Consider the following 16423-nt stretch of genomic DNA (forward strand, 5'->3'; position numbering starts at 1 on the left):
AGTCATGCGGTTTGCACCATTGGTTATCTTAGAGGAGTATCCACACACTTAACATATTATTGTTCAATTATGGATCAAGCTATCATACAGTGCCTTCTGGAACTCCTTTACACGGTACAGTGTTGTGCTTCTAATATATCACTTATCACTCTTTCAATTTTTTCTGTACACAATATATATTTAAAGATTATGTTGCATGTTGCTAAATGGGATGTCCATACCAGTATATTTGGTAAATCTATGCACATATCCAATGCATGTCTCTGTGAAGACTGGGGTGTAAAATATAAACCAGTGTAAAACAGTGTGTGTGTGTGTGAGAGAGAGACTGGGAGATCTCACTGGGGGACGATCCAGGAGACAGCCACGTGTCTCTATGCTCCTGACTAAATAAGGGAATTGGAACGAGAGAACAGGCAGCTCTCCGCCCACGGAGCTCTATGGATCCCCCCTCTCCATTTTCACATTTACAGCCTTCAAAATAAAATACAGTAAATTATCAGGATAACAGTGTTATTGTGTGTGTGTTGTATATTAATGAAGATGATATTGTATACTGGTAGGGAGAGTTGAGCATCATGCTGTAAAATAACATCAAAGTGAACCAGACAGTGCCAACAACATGCGTACTGCACACGGAGCGCGCTCTTTGTCTATCGCACAGTGGAGAAAGGGGAACCCCCTCCAGTGCTCGTGCAGGCAGTGACGTGTGTGCTAGTCTGAAGCCCCCTTATACACGAGACAACTGAGGATGAAGCCCAGTCCTTCCATGAAATAAACAAAGCGCATCGGAAGTCCCCAAAAAGCGCATAATTGACAAAGCGGTGAGTCAACGCCTTGTGCACTTCACACGCAAACTGAAACCGACCACAACCAGCACTTGTTTTCGATTGGGATTTTGAATTAGCCTCATTGCATATAGGCTTACAATAGATTGCGGCTGTTGTGTATGCCAGTCTGGTTGAATTGTGACAGTGATGTCATGTGGATGTGGGTTGGCCTACTCACTTGAATGTAAATGTAGCGGCACTTGTGTGTGGATACCAAACCGTTTGGCCACAGAGGCTCATGTTTGGTTTATTTCAAACCAGATGCTGCTGTCCTTCTTTAGTTACAACGCTTTAGAATAGTCGCATCTCTTTCTCTGTGTTAATGAGACATTCTCAGTTTATTGGATTAGGTGAACTATTCAATAAATGTAATCGGATATGTATATTACTAAGCACCAAATTATAAAAATGATGATTATATTTTATGGCTGCCGTTGTGCTTTATACACGTTCATTGTCATCCAATGTTTCAACAGTTCTGTTTGCCGACGAGGAAAGTGTGAAAGAGGCGCAGTCGTCAGTCGCCACCACCGGTGAGCGCACAGAGTACTGGTCACACGCGGGACACTTCTACTCCAGAACGACTACATCCCAACGACCTAGGACGGACTTTATCCAACGATTTATTCAACTATTTACTTGGCTGCTGATTTCTCTCTGTTTCGTCCATCGGGCGTACGGAAACAGGGAAGAATAAGGTGGGCCAGGAGAAAAGGAAAAAAGACGCAACTATGGCAAAAGCAAGGCTGACTGACTCCCCTTCCCCGGAGTCTGTAATGAGAAATTACAAGAAGTAGACTCTCATCTTGCCATTCACCAGAGAGGATATCATATGTGACAGCTCAAGGGACGTAAACAAAACACGCGTGGTCCTATTAGTGGAAACTAGAAACTGTCTCCTGATTAAGTGGCGGCTCATTTTCTATAACGCTCCTTTCTCTGAGAGGACTTTCCACTTGGTCCGTCTCATGAAGTCAGAAATGCTTCGGTCGAAGAGTACAGTATTTATTATTCTATGACGTAGGGAACAGTTATTGCCGTCCGTTTTTATCGGGACTCGTAGACGTAGAGGTCCGCATTGGCGACAGAAAGTCCAAAAACTTCAGGGGGACAGAGCAAAGATGCCGGTCCGAAGGGGTCACGTGGCACCACAGAATACTTTCCTCGATACCATCATTAGGAAATTTGATAGTCAATGTAAGTTGTTTGATTATTGCATGATGATTTATTATTGCGTCCAATAATCATGTCCGTCATGTGTCTATTATTGTGTCCAATGCATAAACCAATTGAATGATAATTTCATTAACATATCACATTATTTTTTCCTGTATGTTTTCCGGTTTATTTTTCTTTGCATGGTAAGTAAAATGTGGCATGCTCTTTTTTCAAATATTCTACAAGTATACTGCAAACAATATTTTATAATTGATTCTCTTGAGAATATAGATAGTAGGCCTACACTCAGGGGCGTCATGAACCCCTTATTTTAGAGGGGGCAAGACGTGATGATGGATTGGATTTTGAAGAAATACAGTAACAGGCGAAATTGCATTGCTTCTCCAGAAATACAGTAACAGGCGAAATTGCATTGCTTCTCCAGAAATACAGTAACAGGCAAAATTGCATTGCGTCTCCAGAAATACAGTAACAGGCGAAATCGCATTGCTTCTCCAGAAATACAGTAACAGGCAAAATTGCATTGCTTCTCCAGAAATACAGTAACAGGCGAAATCGCATTGCTTCTCCAGAAATACAGTAACAGGCAAAATTGCATTGCTTCTCCAGATATACAGTAACAGGCAAAATTGCATTGCTTCTCCAGATATACAGTAACAGGCGAAAACGCATTGCATTCGAGCCACGTACGATCTCAACATAAACCCATGGGCCGCAAATCTTTTTTATTTTTTTTAAATCAAATTAAACGGAAAAAACAATAACATCTTTTTTTTTAAACACAATATTTCTAAATAGGATCGGGTCAGAATAATGATATCGTAAATCTTCAACATTCCCCTACACACTAAGCATTCGCAAGTTCTAAAATTCCCGGACATTGCCCAAACGTTAAAATAAGATTAGCCTACCATCGCCGTTCATATGTTCTGTTAGTGACTTTGCCAGGTAAAAGGTAAACAAACAAACAGGCAAATAACCTAGGCTACAAGCAGATTCAGCACCAAGGACAGTGATGAAAGTGAAAGATGCCATTTTTTTAAACAAAATGATAAAGGAACAACAATAAGCAGCCTATTGTTATAACTTGATGTTCCTAAAGAGACTTCCCCACAGTCACTAAAACCTTTCATTCAATGGACATCGCACATATAGGCCAAATTAGTCAACATTTTTCATAGAATATGCATGGCCAAGAATAATGTCCAATATAATGAAAAAATTGGAAAGTCTGTTGACTGTTTTGCTGCTCCTGATATTTTAATAAAACATTGGTTATAGGCTACTGATTAAGCTACTGATTAGGCTACTGATTAAGCTACTGATTACGCTACTGATTAGGCTACTGATTAAGCTACTGATTAAGCTACTGATTAGGCTACTGATTAGGTTACTGATTAAGCTACTGATTAGGCTACTAATCAAGCTACCGATTAGGCTACTGATTAGGCTACTGATAAAGCTACTGATTAGGCTTCTAATCAAGCTACTTATTAGGCTACTGATTAGGCTACTGATTAGGCTACTGATTAAGCTACTGATTAAGCTACTGATTAGGCTACTGATTAAGCTACTGATTAAGCTACTGATTAGGCTACTGATTAAGCTACTGATTAGGCTACTGATTAAGCTACTGATTAAGCTACTGATTAGGCTACTGATTAGGCTACTGATAAAGCTACTAATCAAGGTACTGATTAGGCTACTGATTAGGCTACCGATTAAGCTACTGATTAGGCTGCTGATTAGGCTACTGATTAGGCTACTGATTAGGCTACTGATTAGGCTACTGATTAAGCTACTGATAAAGCTACTGATTAGGCTACTGATTAGGCTACTGATTAGGCTACTGATTAAGCTACTGATTAGGCTACTGATTAGGCTACTGATTAAGCTACTGATTAAGCTACTGATTAGGCTGCTGATTAGGCTACTGATTAGGCTACTGATTAGGCTGCTGATTAGGCTACTGATTAGGCTACTGATAACTGAGCGCTGGCTTTTACAAGTTGAAATTGTCCGAGTGTACGTTTGACACTAGCGTCGCCTTAATGCCAGCAGAAAATAGAGCTGATATGTTACAAACATACACTGTATTTATATTTTGGCTTAAAGGTTTCGTATATTCAACTCTAATTTTGTGTATACAGACCCAGTACTGCCAAGAAGACCACTAGCTTAGACCTAGAACTTAGACATTCACACTGTGGACTACATATAGTGAGTTCCAAAAGTATTGGGACAGTGACACATCTTTTGTTGTTTTGGCTCAGCGCTCCAGAACTTTGGATTTGAAATTATATAATTACTATGAGGTTAAAGAGCAGACTGTCAGCTTTAATTTCAGGGTATTTTCATCCATATCGGGTGAAGTGTTTAGAAATTACAGCACCTTTTGTACATTGTCCCCCCATTTTAGGGGACCAAAAGTATTGGGACAAATGAACTTATATGTGTATTAAAGTAGATCAAATTGTATTATGTGGTCCCATATTCCTATATCAAGCAATGATTCCAACAAGCTTGTGACTCTACAAACTTGTTGGATGCATTTGCTGTTTGTTTTGGTTGTGTTTCAGATTATTTTGTCATTTTGGATTCACTTTTATTGTAAATAAGAATATAATGTTTCTAAATACTTCTACATTGATGTGGATGCTACCATGATTACGGATAATCCTGAATGGGTCATGAATAATGATGAGTGAGAAAGTTACAGATGCACAAATATCATACCCGCCCAAAACTGCGAACCTGCTCTCTGCTGAGGAGTATTTTTCTCCTCTCATACAGGAGACAACAACAATTTTCTAATAATTTATGTTCATTATTTTTTATTGTGATTTATCAGGGAGTCATATACTAAACATTTGACTACTCTATTACACATATAAGTGAATTTGTCCCAATGCTTTTTGGTCCCTTGAAATGGAGGGACTATGTACAAAAAGTGCTGTCATTTCTAAACGGTTCACCCGATACGGATGAAAATACCCTCAAATTATCTTTTCAAATCCAAAGTGCTGCAGTACAGAGCCAAAACAACAACAACACAAATTCACTGTCCCAATACTTTTGGAGCTCACTGTAGCCTACATGACTATAATACCAATGCACTCTCAAATGCTACTAAGATTATACAAGTACTTGGTCTCAGGCTTATATGTAAATATGTTTTGTCCAATGATCTGCTCTAATTGTGCTTACGAAGCAAACCCAGACTTATTGTTTTCCTACTTTTAAAATGAAAGTTAAGTCAACATGTCACATGAATGGAGCCATGAGCTTTCTGCCACTTGCTGTCTGTATTTCAGTGTTGCAAAGTGTTGACAAGCTTCACTGAACCTCAGTGGTCTGCGCTAATATATTTGATGCAAATCGGTTACATTTGTCAATTTCTAAATTGTCGCAGAGATGTGACAAACACGGCTGATGGTGAGGTGGTCAACATTGGTGTCACTACAGCACTGCATTAGGTCGGCAGGTAACCTGGTGGTTAGAATTCTGGGCCAGTGACCGGAAGGTTGCTAGATCGAATCCAGAGCTGTCAAGGTAAAATCTGTCATTCTGCTCTTGAACAAGGCAGTTAACCCACTGTTCCTAGGCTGTCATTATAAATAAGAATTTGTTCTTAACTGACTTCCCTAGTTAAATAAATCTAAACAATTTTGGGCTGAGAGAGAGAAAGAGAGAGAGACAGCGATCTGAATACAATTGTATGTGCATTTAAGCAGTAAATGTTAACAGGAATCAGCCACTCAGCCACGTACCACCTAGCTAGCATTATGCTACGTACCACCTAGCTAGCATTATGCTATGTACCCCCTAGCTAATCTTATGCCACATCCCACCTAGCTAGCCTTATGCTACGTACCACCTAGCTAGCATTATGCTACGTACCACCTAGCTAGCATTATGCTACGTACCACCTAGCTAGCCTTATGCCACATCCCACCTAGCTAGCCTTATGCCACATCCCACCTAGCTAGCCTTATGCCACGTACCACCTAGCTAGCCTTATGCTACGTACCACCTAGCTAGCCTTATGCTACATCCCACCTAGCTAGCCTTATGCCACGTACCACCTAGCTAGCCTTATGCCACATCCCACCTAACTAGCCTTATGCCACATCCCACCTAGCTAGCCTTATGCTACGTACCACCTAGCTAGCCTTATGTCACATCCCACCTAGCTAGCCTTATGCTACGTACCACCTAGCTAGCCTTATGTCACATCCCACCTAGCTAGCCTTATGGTTGTTTTCTTGGTGCTCCTTTATAGTGTCCTCCTCCTACACTGCACTGTGAAGGAGGCAATGAAGACTTTTCCAAGCTGAATCGACCCATGAGCAGGAATTTATCACAGGACACACTATACAGTATGTGTTTTGTACTACAGGATCATATGTCTAATCACAGTTAAGAATATAATCATATTATCAGATTGCATGCACCCAGAGCCCAGTTTGCACACACGTCTGCTGTCTGCTAAAGGGGAATAATTGACATTTTCTCCCCAGTGATAAGTGTTCAATGCCAATAGTTGCTAGGCATGGATAACTCCCTAGATTAAAATAAATAAATAATGAGCCTAAGGTATCGCAGCGAGACATGTTTCTAAATCTTAGCATTATCTTGGTCAATGTGGACTATTGGTGTTGGTCCTACCATATTGGCCAATGGTAGTACTCCTCTCCCGTGTAGCTCAGAGCTCAGTTGGTAGACCATGGCGCCAGGGTTGTGGGTTTGATTCCCACGGGGAGACCAGTACCGAAAAAAAGTATTAAAATGTAAGTCTCTCTGGATAAGAGCATCTGTAAAATGTATGTTTATGCACTATTATGAATTGGTTTGTTCAGTCACATGGCAAAGCATGTTTTATTATGTAATGGATTTACTGCTTATTGTTGTCCTTTTACGCTTGTATTCTTGTAAAATTATATTGTTTAACCTGAGGGATAAACATTGAGCCAGGTGGAATTGAAAATGATAAAATGGAGAGCGTGGATCAAGTACTCCTAGCTATTACATTGCTGTCTAATCATTTGCGGATGGATGCTTGGCTTTTCTCTCTGCCTCTCTGTGGGTAGCCTGGCTGTGACCAATACTAAAGGCACAGCGTTCAGAGTACAGTGCCAAGGCTTTGATGTACTGTACTGTACTGTATCTATTCTTAAAGGGATAGTTCACGCCGGAATGAAAGTTTGTCAGATGTTTACAGACCTTAAAAGTGGTTTATTTTCAAGATGAGTTCATATCCCTGTCATCGATTGTGTACTTTTTCATTTTTTTGTGACTTTCTTTTCAATTCTTATAGGTTTGAGGCATATATCTGCATCCACACAATCAGGAGTCATCTCGACATCAGACCAGTTTTGTTGTATGAAAACATCGGACAAACTTGGATAAATACAGGATTTAACATAGAGAATATTGATGTGTTCAATGGAGAAAATGTATCAAAAACAAAATCCTCTTTGATTAACAATTAACATTATTTTACTCAATAAGGCTTCCTGAGACTTCTAACTAAATATTTAAATCTATTATTTTCATTGGCTATACAGTCACGATCAAAACAATACATACTAACAATCTGTAACCAAATGCTGTTGTTCAGTTTTCCCCCAGCTGAATATAACCATGAGTAATATAGACACCGAAACTACAAATATTCCTATTTTATCCATTGCTATTCAAGCTGACTGACCTCATTAAGACACCAGGACCTGTTTTCCCCCTGTAACTGCCTGTCGGTGTAGTCGTTGCCTCCCCGGCCCCAGCAGAAAGAATCCTACAATTAGTCTTATATGAGGTGGGACCTGGGGAGGACATTAAGCTCTACAGCCCAGGCACAAACACAACATCACCAGGGCAACTTGCCACCAGTCTTCCAAGGTATCTGACTCAATCAGGGCTCTTTCTGTAGACAGACAACCGGGACAGTATGACGTTTCAAGTGTCACCTTTTATTAGTCGTATGTACAGGATACACATGATATACACTGCAGGTTACCTTCTGGACAATGCAACAACAATAAGAAATAAGACAAGCTAACAATATGAACATAAAGTAAACGGCTCAGTAGAATATAATAAACATTTAGCATCAGTATAATAGAGGAAGACACATTTTATATTTACACATGTATCAAGGAGGGGTGATTGGGGGTCAAGTGTTTAAATCGTGCAGTATTAGCAATAGTAAATAAGAGTCTGGTAGCAGCAGTCGTGTGTGTGTGTGTGTGTGTGTGTGTGTGTGTGTGTGTGTGTGTGTGTGTGTGTGTGTGTGTGTGTGTGTGTGTGTGTGTGTGTGTGTGTGTGTGTGTGTGTGTGTGTGTGTGTGTGTGTGTGTGTGTGTGTGAGATAAGGTGCAGAAAATCAGAGACGGTGGTCATTCCAGTTTAAGTGTTCAGCAGTCTGATGGCTTGTAGATAGAAACTGTCTCTGAGCCTGTTGGTATCAGACCTCATGCTCTGATATCGTCTGCCCAGCGGTAAGGGAGTGAACAGCTCGTGGCTGGGGTGTGTTGGGTCCTTGATGATGCTGCGGGACTTCCTCATAAACTGTTTCAAGTAGATGTACTGGGCCGTCTTCACCACCCGCTAGAGCGCTGCTGACTCTCTCTACTGCAGTTCTGTTGAGGGCCTGTTCCCTCTGCTTCCTGAAGTCAACAATCAACTCCTTTGTTTTGCTGACGTTGAGGGAGAGGTTGTTGTCCTGGCACCACAATGCTAGTTCACTTACCTCCTCCCTATAGGCTCACTCGACGTTGCTGGTAATCAGGCCAACAACCGTGGTGTCGTCACTGAACCTCTCTTCACTCTGACTGTCACACAACAGCACAGAGAGACACGCCCCCTCTCTCTCTCTCTTCCCCCCTCCGCTCTTTCAATCCCCCCCTCTCTCAATCCCCCCCTCTCTCCCCCACTCTCTCTATCTCTCTCTCTCCCCCTCGCTCTCTCAATCCCCCCCTCTCTCAATCCCCCCCCCTCTCTCCCCCTCTCTCTCTATCTCTCTCTCTCCCCCTCGCTCTCTCAATCCCCCCCTCTCTCAATCTCCCTCTCTCTCTCTCAATCCCTCTCTCTCTCTCTCTCTCTCTCTCTCTCTCTCTCTCTCTCTCTCTCTCTCTCTCTCAATCCCCCCTCTCTCTCTCCCTCGTCTCTCTCTGTCTTTCTCTCTCTCCCCCGTCTGTCTCTCTCTCTCTCCCCCTCTTCCCTTCTGTGCTCTGCTTTGTGTCTGTCTGTGTGTGTGTGTGTGTGTGTGTGTGTGTGTGTGTGTGTGTGTGTGTGTGTGTGTGTGTCTGGCAGCCTGTTGTCTCTGCTGCTGGCTGCCATCCCCAGTCTCTCTGAGTGACCCGCTGGGTTGCCATGTTGGCACAATGTCGTCCACCCCCCCACCGCTGCCGCTGGGCGCCCGTCCAACTGGGCAACATGGCGCCTGCTGGGGAGATGAGCTCCATCCTTCCTGCTCCTTTCAAAGCTTTCTGCTTCCTATCCATCATCCAGCGCTCCAGCTCTATACAGCACCATGCTAGCTCGTGTAGCTAGGCTAGTGTGTCACTTAGATTTTATTTGACAATTTAAAATAAATCAAAATGTTGGCCACGCCAGGCAACAGATACAAAACTGCGACGATCCCAAAAAAGTCAAGAGACCGGAGTCGGCCCTGCCCCTCTGTATCAAGAAGTATCTCCTTGTAATTATATTGAACAACTGCAAACTAGAATTTCATTTTTTTGTGTTGAATTTAGGGAGTAGTGTATGCATATCTAATTACAAAGAGAAGCAACCAAATCAACAATATTTAATGGAATTTAGTTTTGAGTTTCTAATAAACTATTTTAAAAGCCTCCTCATCCTCTTCTCTCTCCTCCTCTCTCTCCTCTAATCTCCTCCTCTCTCTCCTCTTCCTCTGAGCTTTCCTCTAATCTCCTCCTCCTCCACCTCCACTCTCACTTCTGTGACCACTCTACCATTCTACCACTCCACTGACTGTCACGCCTCTCTCTCTTTCAATTACATTTCTATTTCAATTTAAGGGGCTTTATTGGCATGGGAAACATATGTTAACATTGCCAAAGCAAGTGAAAAAGATAATAAACAAAAGTGAAATAACAATAAAAATGACCAGTAAACATTACACTCAAAAAAGTTCAAAAATAATAAAGACATTTAAATGTCATATTATGTCTATATACAGTGTGGTAATTATGTGCAAATAGTTAAAGTACAAAACGAAAAATAAATAAAAATAAATATAGTTTGTATTTACAATGTTGTTTGTTCTTCACTGGTCGCCCTTTTCTTCTCTTCTCTGTCTCTTCTCTGTCTCTCTCTGTCTCTGTCTCTCTCTGTCTCTCTCTGTGTCTCCCTCCCTCTGTCTCCCTCCGTCTGTCTCCCTCCCTCTGTCTCTCTGTCTCTGTCTCTCTGTCTCTGTCTCTCTGTCTCTGTCTCTCTGTCTCTGTCTCTCTGTCTCTGGTCTCTCTGTCTCTGGTCTCTCTGTCTCTGTCTCTCTGTCTCTCTTCCTCTGTCTCTCTTCCTCTGTCTCTCTCCCTCTGTCTCTCTCCCTCTGTCTCTCTCCCTCTGTCTCTCTCCCTCTGTCTCTCTCCCTCTGTCTCTCTCCCTCTGTCTCTCTCCCTCTGTCTCTCTCCCTCTGTCTCTCTCCCTCTGTCTCTTTCCCTCTGTCTCTCTCCCTCTGTCTCTCTCCCTCTGTCTGTCTCTCTTTGTCTCTCTCTGTCTCTCTCTGTCTCTTTGTCTCTTTGTCTCTCTCTTTGTCTCTCTCTCCCCTTTGTCTCTCTCTGTCTCCCTTCCCCTGTCTCTCTCTCTGTCTCCCTCTCTCTGTCTATCTCTCTCTCTCTCTCTCTCGCGCACTCTCTCTCTGTCTCCATCTCTCTCTCTCTTTGTCTCCCTCCCTCTGTCCCTTTCTCTGCCACTTTGCATATATCTGCATAACCCCATTTAGAGATGTAACGGTAACCGTATTAACGGAGTTCACGAGTCATGACTGCAGTCAAATTCCACGTTACCGTTTAGTCACGGTAACTAGGCTTCTCAAAGCTCTGATGCTGCTGATGGTCTTTAGTAGCCTACCAAACCAGCTAACTGCCAGGTACTCAGCACTCTATTGTCCCTCTAATCACTCTGACATCAATGCAAATGTGATCGAAAATCTAATCAATCACTTCATGAGAGCCCATGAGAAAACAGTGATGGCCTATGTTAAAAAGAGGAGGATCCCATCAGCTTTCTATAGGCTAGACCTACGATATTTATTTTTCAACTTTCCTAATATTAAGCACATTGCTTCTCTTTAAAACAGGAGTATAGCCTTCCTGACTGGCATGAAAATGACCACGGGAAAAGCATCCTCCATTCACTATTTAAGTGCACAAGTGACATATATAATTTTTTTGCTGCCTCTGTTTCGAGACAGGTGCATGATAATGGTCCATTCTAAATCAAATAAAAATCACATATATATTATTTAGTATATGTAAAGACAAGCTTAAATCAGGAATAGTGTGATGGGTGACAATATTTGCCTACCACTTGTGAATTATCACTTGTGAATGATGCCCAGCTTAAGGAAACCTGTCGCCGGAAGCTCTGGACTGGGAACTGTCGCCGGAAGCTCTGGACTGGGGACTGTCGCCGGAAGCTCTGGACTGGGGACTGTCGCCGGAAGCTCTGGACTGGGAACTGTCGCCGGAAGCTCTGGACTGGGGACTGTCGCCGGAAGCTCTGGACTGGGAACTGTCGCCGGAAGCTCTGGACTGGGGACTGTCGCCGGAAGCTCTGGACTGGGAACTGTCGCCGGAAGCTCTGGACTGGGGACTGTCGCCGGAAGCTCTGGACTGGGGACTGTCGCCGGAAGCTCTGGACTGGGGACTGTCGCCGGAAGCTCTGGACTGGGGACTGTCGCCGGAAGCTCTGGACTGGGAACTGTCGCCGGAAGCTCTGGACTGGGAACTGTCGCCGGAAGCTCTGGACTGGGGACTGTCGCCGGAAGCTCTGGACTGGGAACTGTCGCCGGAAGCTCTGGACTGGGAACTGTCGCCGGAAGCTCTGGACTGGGAACTGTCGCCGGAAGCTCTGGACTGGGAACTGTCGCCGGAAGCTCTGGACTGGGGACTGTCGCCGGAAGCTCTGGACTGGGAACTGTCGCCGGAAGCTCTGGACTGGGAACTGTCGCCGGAAGCTCTGGACTGGGGACTGTCGCCGGAAGCTCTGGACTGGGGACTGTCGCCGGAAGCTCTGGACTGGGAACTGTCGCCGGAAGCTCTGGACTGGGGACTGTCGCCGGAAGCTCTGGACTGGGAACTGTCGCCGGAAGCTCTGGACTGGGAACTGTCGCCGGAAGCTCTGGACTGGGGACTGTCGCCGGAAGCTCTGGACTGGGAACTGTCGCCGGAAGCTCTGGACTGGGAACTGTCGCCGGAAGCTCTGGACTGGGAACTGTCGCCGGAAGCTCTGGACTGGGGACTGTCGCCGGAAGCTCTGGACTGGGAACTGTCGCCGGAAGCTCTGGACTGGGAACTGTTGCCGGAAGCTCTGGACTGGGGACTGTCGCCGGAAGCTCTGGACTGGGAACTGTCGCCGGAAGCTCTGGACTGGGAACTGTCGCCGGAAGCTCTGGACTGGGGACTGTCGCCGGAAGCTCTGGACTGGGGACTGTCGCCGGAAGCTCTGGACTGGGAACTGTCGCCGGAAGCTCTGGACTGGGGACTGTCGCCGGAAGCTCTGGACTGGGAACTGTCGCCGGAAGCTCTGGACTGGGAACTGTCGCCGGAAGCTCTGGACTGGGGACTGTCGCCGGAAGCTCTGGACTGGGAACTGTCGCCGGAAGCTCTGGACTGGGAACTGTCGCCGGAAGCTCTGGACTGGGAACTGTCGCCGGAAGCTCTGGACTGGGGACTGTCGCCGGAAGCTCTGGACTGGGAACTGTCGCCGGAAGCTCTGGACTGGAAACTGTCGCCGAAAGCTCTGGACTGTGGAGGCGCACTGGAGACCTGATGCGTGGGACCGGTACAGGTGGCACCGGGCTATTTACACACACCTCAGGGCGAGTGCGGGGAAGAGACACAGGACGTACTGTGTCTCTGGAGGCCTGTGGAGGCCTGATGCGTGAAACGCCAGCACCTATCTCCATAATCTTGCGTCGAGTTCCTCACTCGACTCCCTGACTGGCTCTGGTTCACCCCTCGGCTCCGCCGACCACTCTGTGTGCCCCCCCTCCCCCAAACAATGTTGGGGACTGCCTCTCGGGCCTCCGTCGTGGTTGCGACTCCCGGAGTCGTCGTTGATCCTCCTTCGCTGCCTCCGCCTGCTTCCATGGCAGGGTATTGTCCCCTGCCGTAATCTCCGCCCATGTCCATGATGTCCTCCACTCACTTTCTCCCAAGCCCAGGATCCCTGCTTCTCCTGGCCACGCTGCTTGGTCCTTTGGTGGTGGGATCTTCTGTCACGCTCGTCGAAAGGATTGGACCAAGGCGCAGCGTGCGTAGATTTCCACATATTTTATTAAATTGAAACTCAACAAACAAAACAATAAAGCACAAGAACAAACAAAACGTGAAGCTACTGGTGTGCACACAGGCAACTATCTGTAGACAAGATCTCACGAAACGCAAAGGGGAAATGGCTGCCTAAATATGATCCCCAATCAGAGACAACGATAAACAGCTGTCTCTGATTGGAAATCATACCAGGCCAACATAAACCATTAAACACCTAGATGACCCACCCTAGTCACTATCACGCCTCAACCAACAGAGAATAAACAGCTCTCTATGGTCAGGGCGACACATATGTGGTCATTTTTAGAATGGTGTTTTCCTACTAATTGAACATTTTCACTTATACAGTGGTTGCTCAACTAAAAGTTTTGAGATTATGCTACGGGATTTAGAGGTCATTTGTGGTTTAGTACGGTACCCTGCGTCACTGCTTCATTGCTCCAGACCACCACAAGGGGGAGTTAGAGCACGTATTATGCTTACTGGAAAATACTCTTTCAAAATGAATGGAAGAGGCAAGTGGAAGGGGGAAAAGACAGCATTCAGAGGTCAAGACAACACTGCTCTGAGACAAGCATGGGGACTGGTCTTGATAAATCAATGAGATTTTTATTTTCCCTGAATCTCCGTTTGGGTATTGGTTATACTACAATTAGGGTGTGGAAATGTTAGGATTATTTTGCTCTTACTGTAGTACTGTAGCCTACTCCCGACCGGTCACGTTGTACAGTGCCATTATAGGCTATTAGCAGGACAATAGATACTTTGTGCAAGGCCATTGATCAGCGTTAAAAACTTTGCGGATGGGGCCTCCCGAGTGGCGCAGCGGTCTAAGACACCGTAACGCAGTGCAAACTGTGTTGCAACAGATGCTGGTTCGATATCCGTACCGGCTGCGACCGGGAGAACCATGAGGCGACGGTGGGCTTTTGGTTTCTCTCCCTCTAAAACATAAATCAATTATTCTAAATTACAAACTGGCTTTATTTACAAATTAGTAAGCCTGTCTCACCCCATGTTCAAGAATGACCTTGTTCTCACTTTCAGTTATTTGAAAAACAAAATCCAAAATATAGTTATTTTTTAACTAGGACTTGAAAATGAGATCGTGAACTCCGCAAACAACGTTTCTAGTCCAAGAATGAGAATGGTAAATGACTAATACATTTGTTCAATACATTAGAATACAAAATAAGCCATCCATTCATCCATTATGAGCCAGCGCTGAGAGGATCACCAAAACTAAAGGTATTTTGGTTTCAGTGCATCTTCTATAAAAACAAAATAGTATAGCATATCAATGTGTAGGCATACTGTGTAATAAAACACATGGTTCCACAGAATACCAACTGGGATGGATCCCGAGGCAAATGTGTCTTCTTCATCAACATCTTTAAGCTTTTGTTAATAAAATAATGATACAAATACTCTCGCCAGCTTTGATCCATGCCTGGGCCTGCAGCACGTACATTGCTTTGTTTGTCAGACAAATCATTGGGTCCAAACTACAGAACAGTACAAAACAAGAGAACACACATGGTTTATGTTCTGAAAAAAATATATACACTACCGTTCAAAAGTTTGGGGTCACTTAGAAATGTCCTTGTTTTTGTCCATTAAAATAACGTCAAATTGATCAGAAATACAGTTTAGACGTTGTTAATGTTGTAAATGACTATTGTAGCTGGAAACGGCAGATTTTTTATGAAATATCTACATAGGCGTACAGAGGCCCATTATCAGCAACCATCACTCCTGTGTTCCAATGGCACGTTGTGTTAGCTAATCCAAGTTTATCATTTTAAAAGGCTAATTGATCATTAGAAAACCCCTTTTCAATTATGTTTGCACAGCTGAAAACTGTTGTTCTGATTAAAGAAGCAATAAAACTGGCCTTCTTTAGACTAGTTGAGTATCTGTAGCATCAGCATTTGTGGGTTCGATTACATGCTCAAAATGGCCAGAAACAAAGTACTTTCTTCTGAAACTCGTCAGTCTATTCTTGTTCTGAAAATGAAGGTTATTCCATGCGAGAAATTGCCAAGAAACTGAAGATCTCGTACAAGGCTGTGTACTACTCCCTTCACAGAACAGTGCAAACTGGCTCTAACCAGAATAGAAAGAGGAGTGGGAGGCCTCGGTGCACAACTGAAAAAGAGGACAAGTACATTAGATTGTCTAGTTTGAGAAACAGACGCCTCAACTGGCAGCTCATTAAATAGTACCCGCAAAACACCAGTTTCAACGTCAACAGCGAAGAGGCGACACTAGGATGCTAGCCTAGGCAAAGTTCCTCTGTCCAGTATCTTTGTTCTTTTGCCCATCTTAATCTTTTATTTTTATTGGCCAGTCTGAGATATGGCTTTTTATTTGCAACTCGCCAAATGTTCTCATCTGTTGCGTCAACCACATTGCATAAAAAGTAATTTTTATGCTAGTGGTTGTATTAATTTGAGATCTATTGCATCCCACAACTGTCCCAGATTATCTTTGGAATATATATTTTTTTTACACAGAATAGAATAGGTTGACTTTTGTACCTTTGGGGGATAGTAGATTGTTGCTGTTCGTTAGGCCTACTCATCTTATTTGCTGATGAAAAGTAAATGTTTAGTTCTTCTAACATGTTCAATATGCGCCTTGGAATTAGACGTACAGTATGTCTTCAATTGTAGCCTGTGAGAAAGACTCCGATCCAGTGACTGACAGCCGTGCTTCGGCATGCAGCCGGGAGAAGGGAATTATAATGATTATATTCAGCCCAAGGGCACAAAGGCATGGATTTTTTTAGGGGACATTATGACAAAGGGATGCAGCCGGGAAATTCGAGGCATGATCAAGTGCTTGTCAAAAATGTGAATGAGAGACTGATGAAGTGTGTGCAGCCTGTGCAAAA

The 16423-nt window shown here is 44.1% G+C and overlaps 1 protein-coding gene across 1 annotated transcript in view; it reads left to right on the plus strand.

The window, feature by feature from the left end:
• The first annotated feature begins 720 nt into the window (after positions 1-720).
• Positions 721-16423, plus strand: part of LOC139583303 (voltage-gated inwardly rectifying potassium channel KCNH2-like) — a 344586-nt gene continuing 328883 nt past the window's right edge. The window contains exons 1-2 of the mRNA XM_071414218.1: positions 721-824; positions 1307-2027. Of these exons, the coding sequence (XP_071270319.1) occupies positions 1952-2027 (76 nt within the window). The 5' untranslated portion in view covers positions 721-824; positions 1307-1951. The remainder of the gene's footprint in view (positions 825-1306; positions 2028-16423) is intronic.

This window comes from Salvelinus alpinus, chromosome 8 (genome assembly GCF_045679555.1).
Source record: "Salvelinus alpinus chromosome 8, SLU_Salpinus.1, whole genome shotgun sequence".
In the NCBI taxonomy this organism is placed as follows: Eukaryota; Metazoa; Chordata; class Actinopteri; order Salmoniformes; family Salmonidae; genus Salvelinus; species Salvelinus alpinus.